The following is a 13,493-nucleotide window of genomic DNA, read 5'->3' on the forward strand; positions in this document are numbered from 1 at the left end:
TGTTTTTTTTACCACCAGGCCCCGTCTCTGGAGGATTACAGCCACTTACCCCCTGAGCAGAGGAGAAAGAGGCTGCAGCAGAGGATCGACGAACTCGGCAAAGAGCTCCAGAAAGAAATGGATCAGAGGTAGGGCCTTACCCATAATTCCATACGCAGTCCAAATCACCATCACAGGAAAAATCTGTTAAAACGGCAGGTCAATACAGAAAACGCTTTAGCCGTGTATTTCATTCGTACGTCTCACACGTGTTTGATGCATCCTTTGTAGACACACACTACTCCGCTAACGCCTCCTGGGTAGAGACGGCTTTAGTCTGGCATTCTTGAAACAACTGGATTAGCATTAGAGACAGTTACAGTATGAAAACAGCCCTAAATAGTCTGACGCTGCTGTATGAAATGACTCTAAATTCAGGATAATGAGCTGAAAGTCTACAAGAAACAATAGAATCATGACAAAATAGTTTTGGGTCAAAGCTGTGGCAGAAAAATGATCATGGAAAAGCTGTAGCGCAACATGGATGTGCGAATGTTCCTCACTTTTATGACCTATGAACTGCTTATTATCCACTCTTATTCCAACCGGTCAGCTGCAGCCCATGTTTTGTTTGTGTCTTTCAGAGATGCCCTGAACAAGATGAAGGATGTGTATGAGAAGAATCCACAGATGGGAGACCCCAGCAGCCTGCAGCCCAAAATATCAGAGACCATATGTAACATGGAGAAGCTGCGCTCGGAAATCCACAAAAACGAGGTACGAAAGGGAGAAGGTTTAATTTAAATAGAGCCAAAAATATCTGTCTGTGAAACCCAAGAATGAGGTGGAGGGTTAAGGGATGACAAGAAGGATGAAGAGGTAAAGAAAGTTGAGCCTTTTCTCCTACCAGGGAGTATTACCTTGACTCTTGATGTACACAGCTTCTGGCCAGTTATGGTGGTGATGGCTCCATCTCATGGTCAACTGTGTCTGCTGGTGTCAGTCAAAATGTACTAACGTATATAACGTGTAACGTAATATTATAATATAATAATATTATATGCTATGATCAGATGTCTCCCTTCTCCCTCTCTGTTAACAGACTTGGTTATCTGAGGTGGAGGGAAAGCAGAGCTCCAGAGGAGACAGAAGACACAGCGCCGACAGCCACCACCATCACACCCCTCAAGGCAGAGAGAGGTAAACACCTTCACACAGGTATAAATTATATATACACAGACAAAGAGTGAGAGAGAAAGATGTTCAGGGCAAATGTTTAAACAGGTATTTATGAATGAAGTGTCAATACAGCATTACTGGCTTGAGAACTTGCTTCTGTATTTGAGTGTTTGTCTAACCACTGAAGAAAATTTAAGCTTAAGAGATGTGTTTTAGTTCAGTTGACTAATGCTTCCAATTATGTGAATTAAATTAATTGGTTAACCTAGAGTATTTTTTCAGTGCACAGGAGGTTGGCTAAACGTGAAAAAAGTGAAATTTGTATACAAGGAAGCATACAATAAGAATAAAGTTTCTAATAAATTATGTACCATGAATGAATTACTGTAATCAGTGTCATATTACATTGTTAATTGCAGAAAATGTCTTAGGGCATCTTATTAGGAAATTAATGTAAAGTTACAGGCTCATTAATATAAAGCATTAGGAAAAAATCTGCACGTATAATTATTTTGATAACTTAATTTAATATAAAAGTAGTTAAATCCACATTCAAATAGACTTTACTGTTAAAATGACCCACAACAATATGAAAGTTAGTAGGTGGTAGTTTTTTATAATTTAGTAAACTTCTCAATGCTGGTTCATGCTAACATGCAGTTCCCTGGGAATACTTTACTGATAGTTGGGTCTTTGATATCCCATATTGGCAAGGTGCAGTGACGTATTTTAATCATGCAAACACAAAGCTCAGTCCCGCTGCCTGTTTCCCACCAGTCCTGAGGGCAGTTATACAGATGACACCAATCAGGAGCATCACACGTCTCACCACCGCCCCAGTCCTCCGAAGCACGGACACACCAACACCGATCCCCACGAGTTTGATGACGAATTCGATGACGACGACCCGCTGCCTGTCATCGGCCACTGCAAAGCTCTCTATTCCTTTGATGGTAAAGACAAACGGCATAAAGTGTTAGCAAATCTCCACAGTATCAGTCTCGAAGGACTCTGTAGAGAATGAACTACTTGGTGATGGTGATGGTTACCTGCACAGACACTAGCAGGTTACCTAGCTAGTCAATTATCTTCGCTGTAACATTATCAGCTTCAAGACTGATGCGTCATAAAGTTAAAGGTCCCAAAAGTATGTAACGACCCCTGAGCCCTGGGGCAGCATTTTGGATTATCCAGCATATATGTAGTAAAATTTTCTTATGTGAGACATTATTGTTATAAACAAGATATAATGCCTATATATGATCCAACATTAAAAACAAAATTCACAAAGGAGGAAGAACTATTAAGACCTAAACTAACCTTGATGTGTATTTAATGTCAATATGTTTGACTCTTAGGTCAGAATGAGGGGACGCTGGTGATGGCGGAAAATGAGGTAATGCTTGTTTTTTATTTTGTAATATGAAAATGATTTGTGTTGGGTATCGTTTGGATTTTTTTACAAATCCGGTGCCTGAACCGATACTTTTAAAATGATAAGGAAAAAAGCTTTTTCAATTCAATTTTATATCAAAAATCTCGAAATTGAACAATGTATTATTTTTGTATTATTATTTAAATATAAACATAAGTACATACAAAACACAAGAAATTTACATAATAAAAATCACAATAATATATAAAACTCAACCCAACTGCAGTAATTTTACACGTGTATCTCTCTGCTGAGCCCGGTTTATTTGGCTTAGGCTGCGGCCCACGGTAGCCTGTGTTATTGTAGCATTAATAAAGACCGAGTTGGTAAAGAGAAACAGGCTCTCGTCTCGTAGCCTTTCATCGAGGAGTACATTTGTACTGCGGTGAATGCTGGCACAGATTCTTACGTTCGTTTCAGGGCAGCAGAGGGAAAATGGTTAAATCGACACATTTAAGTGGCACCATATTGGCACTGGGTTTCGGTACCCAACCTTATTTATTATAGGTTTTAGATGAGAAGGCTGCACGTATTGTGTGTGTGTGTGTGTGTGTGTGTGTGTGTGTGTATATTCAAAGCCTTACACAGCTTATTATTGCTCTGGGTGAAATGTTCCTTCATGACCACACAATGTAGTTTATTTTGACTCAGTCCCACATAGACCGTCCTGCTGCTGTAAATACAAACTGGAGCACCAAATATGTATTAATCTGCTGCTGAAAACTCCAGGACAAGAAGCACTATTACCTCCTTTTTTGGGCAGCAAGCCACTCAAACAGTGGATAGGGCACCGGCGTTCGGTTTGGGACTGACGGGATCCACGTATTTTGGTGTCTGTGTTCTTCTTATTGCGTTTTATTTTAAAAATGCATCTTTGCCATTGCAGGTGTTGTACATCATCGAGGAGGATAAAGGCGACGGCTGGACGAGGGCGAGGAAGCAGAGCGGAGAGGAGGGCTATGTCCCCACCTCCTACGTAGAAATCACCATGGAGAAAAACAGCAAAGGTGCCGTCACCTACATCTGAAGCTCCTCTGTCCTCTGTCCTCCTCTCATCCGTCTGTCATCCTCTCCACCTCTGCTTTCCATTCCTCAGAATAACACTACAAAAGGAAAAAAGACCGCATCCGAACGCCTGCATGGACATTCATCCGTTTCCTTTTTCTGACTTCCCATCCCTCCATCCTCCTCCTATTTCCTCTAACCCTGTAATCGTTTGTGCTCCTTCTCTCATATCTGTGGGACTGATGGAGAGAAATAGGAAAACCTATTTGGTGTTTGAATAATTTGTATATGTTTTTAAGTGTGTGTGTGTGTGTGTGTGTGTGAGAAAGATGCCTCACCATGTCTTGTGTGTTTTACGTTTTATATATTAGAAACAATTTTAGCCATTCTTTAATTATTTTGGTGTTTCTTTTGGAGACGTTTAAAACTGATTTAAGCTTTTTGGATTCAGGTGTCGACATAATTTGATCGATGTTCTGATTTCATGTTTTTATTTCTGTCTGATTGCAGTTTGTGTGTGTGTGTTTGTACATGCACATTTGTTTTTCTTTGTTACCTGTGCCATCACACTAAAGGTGGAATTACACTGACAGGGGGTTGTCTGTTTTCAGCCTTAGTAGAAAAAACGTTTTCATACTTTACTTTGTTACAGGAGTTTAGTCTTATTGATATTGTCTGTCCTTTCAGTGCAGAGCTGGACATTGTAAAGGATAAGGCTGGCATTACTCTGTATATTTCTTAGTTGTTAACAAATGCCATGAAAAGACAAAAACCAACACTGTCAGCTTTTCAATACTAGTTCCTTACCCTGTCTGTGGCTCTCAATTCCAAGCCTATTGGACATCCAAATCTTTAAAAACACCCCCAAATATATATTTATATTCTTGAAAAATTGTAGTTCTCAGTAAACATTACTAAAACTGTAAACAGTGCAATTGTTAGGGGGGTTTTCAGCTTCAACTAATGCACATTTGGTGCTCTAGTGGAGGGGTTTGCAATGATTTTGGAATATTGATGGGCTTAAAAACTTTGAGGCAGCTGTCAAGAGTGAGAGAACTTTTTTAGCAACTACTAAACTCTATACTGTAAGTTGCAATGCCAAAATATGCCAATAAATAAACCTTTAAATAGGCAAGTCCTGATGCCGGTATGGAATGATGATGCACAGAGGAATAAGAGATATCAGCACAGATAATACGTTAGTTGGATGAGTTCATTGTTGGCTTTAGTCTGGTATTTGTTGAAATCTCCAGCCATATTCTTTAACTCTAAAATCTAAATCCACCAGGATTTAGGAGATAAAGTCAGGAAAAAGTTAAAGAAGTAGCAAAGTGCAGTGTGAAAACAATTTCACTTCAGTTAAAGGAGGCTGTAACAATTATAATTCTCACTGACAAATCATGTATTTTATGTTATCTTGCACTTATAAACTGTTCTTGGTCATTGTTTGAGTCACTGATTAAAAACAGCTCTGACCATTAGTGTTTCTATTGGCATCCATGCTAGCTTAATCCTCTACTGCAGGCGTTTCTCAGTAATATTGTCGATCTCAATATAGTCACGTATGAATACTGAAGTACAAACAAGGGTTGCAGAAACATGGCACCCAAATGCTGACTGTAAAGAGAAGGGCAAGTGTTGCTACCAGTATCATGTTATTAGTTCTTACACAGTTACTGGTGACAAGTGTTTAAATGGGAGGCTGCCAAATGGAACAAAAGGCCACAAACCTGCTGCTGTAGTGTTACTACATCACATCACAATCAAAACTGAACAATGGGTTTGGGGACAATTCTGTTTCAATGAATTTCCAACATGCTTCAGTAGTTTTAGTCTTTGCTTTTATATCTGAAATGTTTCAAAAGTTTTTAAATTGGTCTTTATTTTCAGACTTGTAGAGAAAGCCACAGTGAGATACGGTAACAACTGCTGGATGGATTTCCATGAAAAGTTATATGTTACATGGCAACAGACCTCTAGGCTTCTTCATTAGTTTGTGTCACAGACAGAAGGGAGAAGGATCGCCCTGGCAGCGCTGACTGCTAATGACATAAACAGACAGCATGATACGTTAAATGTTTTGCATCGCTCACCCTTTCCTTTTTCCACTGAACTAAGTGAATTGACCCCACCCTGATGGGAAAACCTGAAGTCTAAATTCCAGTAAACAGGCAGTCTCTCCTTATTTTAGTCTGTTAAATCATGTTTGTGTGTATTTGAGTGAGTGAGTGAGAGAGAAATGCAGCAACTTCTGTGTCTTTTATTAACTGGCTCTCTCCTCCATGTGACTGCAGGTTCCTGAGGGCTGCAGGGTGGCCAGGCGATTTGATTGGCTGGTGAAGGGCTCACGCTGATTGCTGATTGTTGGTGGTGGGGGTGATAAAGAAAGAGAGTGATGAGGGGAAAGAGAGAGGTAGAGGAGGGGGGGCAGGGGGGGGAGAGAGATGAAGTGGGCTGGGAGGCAGGTTTGCATGTCTGCATGCTGACATCCATAATCAGCAAAGCATTCTGGGATACAAGAGGAATAAGGGAGGGTCATCAGTAGAAGAGTAGACTGTCTTAAAGCCAAAAACACTAATATCATTTAGTAAGTTTCTAAACTTTTTCTGTTGGTGTTGAAACAATCTGTAAAAAGGCCTTCTCTGCATCCAGCTGCAAACACTGACATGATGAGTAGCAGTGGCAGGAAATGGGAAACTTTAACAGTGGCGGCACCCGCAATCTCTCAGCTGCTGCTGGGCTGGAAGACTTTTATTGAAATAAAGAGAAGCTGCAACTTGCCTCTTAATGGTCTGTGAGGGTCTTAAGATAGGACTTCTGTAAAGGCTACACATCTTTAACATCCTAGTTCAGGGATACAATCCTATCACATCAGTGGGGGAAAACCTGCTGATGTTCTGCTCCCTGTGGGTTGAAATATTTGTACTATGTACCATCTTGTTTTTGTTTTGTTTTTTTACCGTTGACAGCAAATAGAAAGCCCCTGTTGTCACCTCTGAGGGTAAAACATGCATGAGTACTGGAAAGTTTCAGCTCACAGCAGTACAACAGCAGGCTTTCCTCTCTGATTCGGTGTTGATTTATCCTTTAATGACTGACAGGAGCATCTCCCCAGCTCACTGATTCATTGTCTGCTTCATGCTTTAACAGGACAGCCTTATATGAACTACATTTGCCTCTGTAGGTGCTGGTCAAAGTGTTGGAGGAAAAGTTTGTCTAAGCCTTTTGTAGCGGCCAACATTGAAGCTTCTTTTGTTAGCATACATAGCATTTTTCATACAAATGAATGGGCTCCATAAAACCTAAAATAGCATTTTGACAAGAAGTTCTCATCACAATGTCCCCTTAATGACGTGGAAGCTCAGGTTATCAAGAAGACTTTGCATCTGAACATCCTCATCTGCCGAGGAAGTCTACGAGATGTGGTTGAAAGCTCGGGAAACACCAAGTAAGTGAACCTTGTGATGAGGGATTTCTTGGCCAAAGTGCTATTTTCAAGGTCAGGAGTGGGCCCTCAAGTTCAAAATAAAATAGCACATTAGCTTTCGTCAGCTCGCTTAGTAGGGAGGATTTGTTTGTAACATATTTCAGTATTTCCTTGCTATTTCCAATTTGTTTTCCACCAGCCATATTCTCTAAATCAGACTCTCCCACCAAGCTTTTAGTAAAAAATGTCGGTGTTTGTCAGCCTTTTAAGGGTCAATTGTGCTCCCAGTATTTGCTGCCACTAACAATGTCAGTGCTGCACTGCTCCAACTCATCCCTGTCGTCATCATCTGTGCTCTGTTGGTGATGTCTGCCTGCCTGTCTGCCTGCCTGAGCCACTCTGCTCCTCATGCCTGCCTTCACTGTCATACAGTCGCATGTCTTTAACGTGTCCTAAACATGTTTGAGTGTTTCATCTGTGACTATAGCTGCAACTTTATGAAAGTGTGTGTGTGTGTATGCGCGCCACTTTGGCTGAGTTGTATGTTGAATGCCACGTTGTCATGATGTTTTAATGGAAGTCCAGCATGAGTATGATTTTATATTTTGTGTGTTTTAATGTCTGCCAAACAGCAGCTGGGTTAATCAATGCTACTCATGAGGCAGATAGCAGGACTATCAGGTGAACACAGGACCTCTCTTCCACTCTCTTTCTTTCTCTTCCCACCTTTCCTCTCCTTTTCTTCCTGGGTTGTAATGCTACCAGTTGACCAGCAGATGGGAGCCTTCCCTCACCAAACCACAGCTCAGCTTGAGCAGGACTGGGCCACTTTTAATAACACCAAACATCAAGAGGAGCTCATGTATCTTTGCAGTCAGACTCTGCCGTAAAACCTCTTGTCGTTTTACCGTGGAGGGATTATTCCACGTATATGTGCTGCTCTTCGCCGGACTACATCTCCCATCAGCCACCTGGGCTCAGCCTCACCTGCTTGGAGACTCAACTACATCCCCCCCGCAAAAATAAATCCGTTGCATTTGTGAATGTGACGACACACGTTGCCATGTAGGCACATTTATGGAAAGCCAAACGGGCACAATTTTGCATGTTTGGCTTTCCATACACATTAACGTGTAAAACGTGTGTACTTGTGCCTGCGTTAACGTGCGTGACGTTAGATTGAATGATTTGTACATATTAACATCTTTTATGTCATGCTGAATGTGTTTCCATGGTGATTGTTTTTAGGTTTATTTGATGATTGGACACTCTTCATGAGAGACAACAAGGTTTGAATTGAAATGATGCACTTTGCCCTGAAGTACTACAGCATTTGAATCGGATAAAATGAACGAGTGAGTGGCTGATGAATGAATGAAGGTCTGTGTTGTCTGCTGAAGGAGGAGTGAACTTTATGAATGACCACTGTGCAGGAGCGAGAAACAAAAACAGCTCTAGTAATCCTCTCTTCCTGATGGTTTTTATACTCTTTTTGTAACTCTCGACGAGCAACGACCGACTTTCTTTGCATGATTTTCTAGATTATTTGAATTCATTTGTCTCTCTGGTGATTGTTTTTTTTAACCATTCACTGCATCTCTTCAATAGACTAACAGAAAAACACGTAAAGTAAAGTTTTACTTCCTTTTGATGCTGTTTAAGACAAAAAATGCCACTAATGATTCCACTCTTGTCGATTTAAACAGCAGGTGTCAACAACGCCTTAGTTGTGATCTGTGTTTCTTTGATGAAGCTGTGAAATGTACAGAATGATGCTGTAAGTGTTGTTACTTGAACTTTCGGGCACACTACTCCGCATTTACTCTCCTACCTGGGACCATTTTGCATCAGACATTGGATTAATAGTTTGACATTGTGAGAACTTTGCTTTCCACAGCAATGGTTTTACACCTTATATGGATTAAACAAATGAGACACGGGTTTTGTTACCTTTGGGCAGAGCCAGACTAGTTCTTTCTCAAGTCTTTATGCTAATATAAGTTAAGCGGCTGCTGGTCTAGCTTCATATTTACCGTACAGACATGAGTGGTAGCAGTCTTCTCATCTAACGCTGCGCAAGAAAGTGAGTAAGCATATTTCCCAAAATGTCCAAGTATTAACAAGTATTCAGTTTCTGCAGTCTGTCAGTTTATGCCTTTTCTGATGATGCCTTGTAATCAATGCTTTTTGTGTTGTGTACATATCTGATGTCAGTGTTTTCCAAACAAGGACGAGCTACAGCTAGACTGCTTGTGATTCCTTAAGTTGAGCTAAAACTGTTATATTTTGGCAATTTTTGACAACTGTATGTGTGCAGTCAGGTGTTGCATATTAGATTTTTTGTTTGTTCTAGTTGTAATGTAGTCATGCTGTACCTAATCAGGGCGGCAACTAATTGTTTATCATTATCTTTTGATTGCTTAGTCTATAAAATGTAAAAACAAATGGTGAATAACGCCTATCAAAGGTTTTAAGAGCCCAATTCGATGTCTTCCAATGCTAAACAGTCCAAAATCCAAAGATATACAATTTTAAAAAACAAAACAAAAGCGGTGGCACATTTCAGCATTTGTTTTCTAAATCACATCTGAAAAGAAGAAACATTCTACCAGTTTCAGCACTAAACCCTGTTTGTAATTGTAAATGTGCACTCAGGCACAGACGTTCAAGATCTTTGTAGTGGAGATGATTATCCTCTAAAAAAGATGGATAAGAGAAAGGCAGTGACATACAGAGGGCCTCCGCACAGTCATCTCGTGTTTATGTTGCTGTAAGGATGCTTTTATACTAACTCTTAAACAGACAGTACACTCCACATGTATTATACTCTTCTCCTGTTTCCTTCTGTAGGTTGGCTCATAGTCATGTTTGGAGCGTACTGTCCCTTTTTAATCAAATAATACATGTCAGTAGTAACTGCACCTTTTGAAAATGAGGAAAAACTCTACCAAAAGTCTCATTAACGGTTAACTTTCTTTTGCCATTAATATACAAATAAAAACTGTGAGCCGAGTATTATAATAGGCACTGTGCTGTAATTCTGAATACTATTAAAAAACGCAACAAATCAGCTTTGACATGTTAAATATGATAGCAGTAAGTTCTTCACTGAAACCTGTCGAAGTACTGTGAGCGTGGTGCTGCGTTCCACCGAGCAAAAAACAAACTGCCTTCCACATTTATCTTTGTAAACTCTGACCATCATGTTTGTCCTGTGGAAACTTTGTACAGATTCTCTCCAGCTGTTTAACTCACACTTAAACCCATTTTTTAAGACCAGCATCAGTTACAGTAAATTACAACAACGGCAGGTACAAGGTGATTTTACAGGATATTAACATCCTCATAAATGTTTTTATTTTTTATATGTTTGTAATAACCAATGGCAGTACTTCTCTCATATTGTTGTGCACATCTTTTTACTTTGAATGTTGTGAGACACTTTGTAAACAATGCTTATTTTTTATTTTTTTTCCTCCTTCCAAGATATTGTTCTAATAATAAAATCAGCAGCAATGAAAAGATTTGTTTTGTGACATTTTATCAGTGCAGGAAGCAGAACTGATGACAAACGGCCGATTCAAGTCGAAACAGCGAGTTTTAACCAGATGGGACCTGTGAGTGACCTTTAGTTTAATATTGTGAAATCAAACGTAAAATAACAGACAACATCTGGCAGAAGTGAAGTACATGTCTAGTCTACATCTGCTGCATTATTAATCATGTGACAAAAAGTTAACGTCTGTACGCCATATTTATTCAATCTTACCACAGTAGTTCATAATAATATAAACATTAAAATCTTTTTGTTTTGTTTTTTTACAGTCAGTCTTCTACAGGAAAATATGTACAGGCCATTATTAACATGTGAATATTTCAACAATTTACAACTTTTGTCTCTCACATGTTAACATACTTCTGTTTTTTAAATCAATTCATTTAGGTTTATGCAGAAAAAAATAAAAATGATGACACTTGGTTCAGGTAGCTACATTTACACATGTACAAAGAGTTTGAATCAGATTTTCTGCTCTTGGATTACAGTTGGAAAATATTTGCTTTAGATCATGATTTCTGAAAGCCACCTCATAGGGACCTTGCTATATCTTACTGTTCATACCTTATCTTAGCAAAGGTGGTTTTATATCAATGGTCAAACAGAGAAATGCAGCCAGCAATCTCATGGTAACTGTTAAATACACTTATTATTTATATCTGGACATTATACACAGACGTTTACTTTGAAGGTACAGTTCCTCCCTCATTCCCCCCTCCTTTTTTTTTTTTTCTTTCCTTAAAGTGTACACGTAAATTTACATTTTCAGGGGAACATCCTGACATTTTACTCACAATGTACTTGTCGTAAGATGTAGAGCTGTTCTTCTCCTTTAGTCTTGTTGAAGAAATATGCTCTTCATTAACTGGAATGTCAGAATAAAGTGCCAGTTCAGGAAAAAGAGCAACAGTTCCAAATCAACATCTCCCTTAAGCCTGCTCTGTTGTCACATGAATATCAGTTGCTCCCTTTTACAAAGGTAATGCTAGTTTAAATGTGACCAAGCGGCATATTTCACCATTTGTCACCAGAACAGCATTTTGTGACCTGTGGCTGCTGCACCTCCTGATCTCAGCAATGGAAATAAGTGAGTAAAAGTGATACAAACAATTGATAGTTGTTATCAAAGTCCAGTGAAATAACAACATCCAGTATGTCCAACTTTGGTTAATTTTATATTATAGGCTAGGTTTAAAGAGAACAGGCTCTTTAATGATTTAGGCTCATGACAGCCAAAGATCTGGTAGCATCATCCCCACTACTGACAGAAAAGTCAACAGTGGGGGTTTGATTATTAATTGTGATCGGCGGTTCAATCCCCCACTGTCTGCATGTTGAAGTGTCCTTGTGCAAGATGCTGAACCGCTATCAGCGTGACTTGTGTAAAAGCGCTCAGAAGACTAGACGATTTGTTTATCCTCTATAGTCTGTCTGTGGTGCTCTGATGAAGGCTTGTTAACATTTTGTGGGTTTGTCATTACCTTAACATTGTTATGTGACTGTTAAATTTTAGACCGTAAATTGTGCAGAGACTCTTAAATGAACTGCAGCCGAAGTTGCAGGTGCCCCCCGGACCATAAAAGACAGACTTCTCCTTTAACCGATGTTGTGAAATATTAAATGATTAAAAGAAGCAAAGTCTGGAACCAAACCGGCATTTGTTTGTCAATTAAGACGACTGTGAAAAGTTATGGTTGCAAAGTTATGGTTACTTCTGAGCGGCTGCAGGACAGAGTCTATAGGTGAAGTTGGATTTTGACAACATCTGGTTCTCTGATCACTTTTTGAATCTTTCTGCCTTGTTAGGTTTTCTTTAGCTTCTCATCCACCTGACGTTCTGCTGAAGTCCAAAGGGTGTCAGTATGCGAGTTGTTGCTCAGGTGAAGTCAGATTAAGGTTTGTGTTTTGGGTGGGGGCTCCAGTTTCCGTGACAACGCAGTGAGGATGAGGTTGAATTTGTTGTAGCGATCGGACTGGTTGACTGAAGCGCCACGGCTTCCCCACAGCAGCCGCAGCTGAAAGTCTGTTTTAAACACCTCCAGCAGGTCTTCGTCGCACGGGAACCCTAAAGACCGAAACACAAAAACTTCATGATACTGAAAAACATTTGATGGGAAAAAATTATGATGTAATATGTGTTTTTGTTTTTACCTTGTAAGATTGTCTGTGCGTTGGTCGTGTAGCTGGGTGCGTTCTGTGCGACATCACGTGCAGCCTCTAGGTGGCGCAGCATGATGTCGCAGCCCTGGTCGCTGGTCTCCCAGAGCTCCGCCCCCTCCGGTGTGATTGACGGACGCTCCATCAAAGTGAGGAGGGGCAGCAGGAGGGGCATGCAGACCACCGGAGGAGAGGAAGCTGCAGGAGGAGGAGGTTAGTGTATTTCAATAAATTAACACTTTATTGTCAAACTTATAAAATTGTTCTATAATCTCTGAAGTATTATAATTATTACTTTATTATAAGCATAAAGACGTTCCTCTCAGGATGTTATCTCTGTTACATTAAAAATGATCCAAGGCTGAAGAAATCGGCACGCTGGGTGACGTGACTGAGCTGTTAATGAAGCTGATTTAGCTGACAGAGTTTAAAAATTCAAAAATAACTCAAATTACTACGTTTCTCAATCAGACGTTATTTTTATGGCAGCTTTTAGTGCAAAAACGCAATACATGGTGCTTGACATTGTGTTAAAATACCGGCATAACCGTGTAACGAAAGCTCCTAAGTAAGATAAACTAAGAAAATAAAATGAGAATTAAAATAGAATAAAATAAACCCATAAATTCATTAGTAGGGAAGAAAACCCATGAATGCTCATATTAGGAATCATGTGAAAAGTATATAAAATAAAAACATGCCGCCTCTTCCTCCTGATGGACTACAAATTGTATTTTTGGTGAATTCAAGTCATT

General features: G+C 39.7%; 2 protein-coding genes across 5 annotated transcripts in view; one reads left to right on the forward strand and one right to left on the reverse strand.

Annotated features, from left to right (window-relative positions):
* The window catches only part of fnbp1l (formin binding protein 1-like), a 52,087-nt gene extending 41,540 nt beyond the window's left edge, over positions 1–10,547 (forward strand). The window contains exons 10-16 of one of the 2 annotated variants that reach the window (XM_038715154.1): positions 19–128; positions 624–756; positions 1,082–1,179; positions 1,936–2,111; positions 2,517–2,554; positions 3,480–3,600; positions 5,893–10,547. In XM_038715154.1, coding sequence (XP_038571082.1) covers positions 19–128; positions 624–756; positions 1,082–1,179; positions 1,936–2,111; positions 2,517–2,554; positions 3,480–3,600; positions 5,893–5,900 — 684 coding nt within the window. In that variant the 3' untranslated portion in view covers positions 5,901–10,547. Of the gene's footprint in view, positions 1–18; positions 129–623; positions 757–1,081; positions 1,180–1,935; positions 2,112–2,516; positions 2,555–3,479 lie in introns of both variants that reach the window. The other variant, XM_038715155.1, reaches the window with a different exon arrangement.
* Positions 10,548–10,639: 92 nt separating this feature from the next.
* The window catches only part of bcar3 (BCAR3 adaptor protein, NSP family member), a 79,157-nt gene continuing 76,303 nt past the window's right edge, over positions 10,640–13,493 (reverse strand). For all 3 annotated transcript variants that reach the window (XM_038715150.1, XM_038715151.1, XM_038715153.1), the window contains 2 exons: positions 12,733–12,936; positions 10,640–12,646 (listed from right to left, as the gene is read on the reverse strand). In XM_038715150.1, coding sequence (XP_038571078.1) covers positions 12,468–12,646; positions 12,733–12,936 — 383 coding nt within the window. In that variant the 3' untranslated portion in view covers positions 10,640–12,467. The remainder of the gene's footprint in view (positions 12,647–12,732; positions 12,937–13,493) is intronic.

Source organism: Micropterus salmoides, unplaced genomic scaffold, assembly GCF_014851395.1.
Source record: "Micropterus salmoides isolate LMB-PRFRI ecotype aquatic unplaced genomic scaffold, ASM1485139v1 Ms_hic_scaffold_13, whole genome shotgun sequence".
Taxonomy (NCBI): Eukaryota; Metazoa; Chordata; class Actinopteri; order Centrarchiformes; family Centrarchidae; genus Micropterus; species Micropterus salmoides.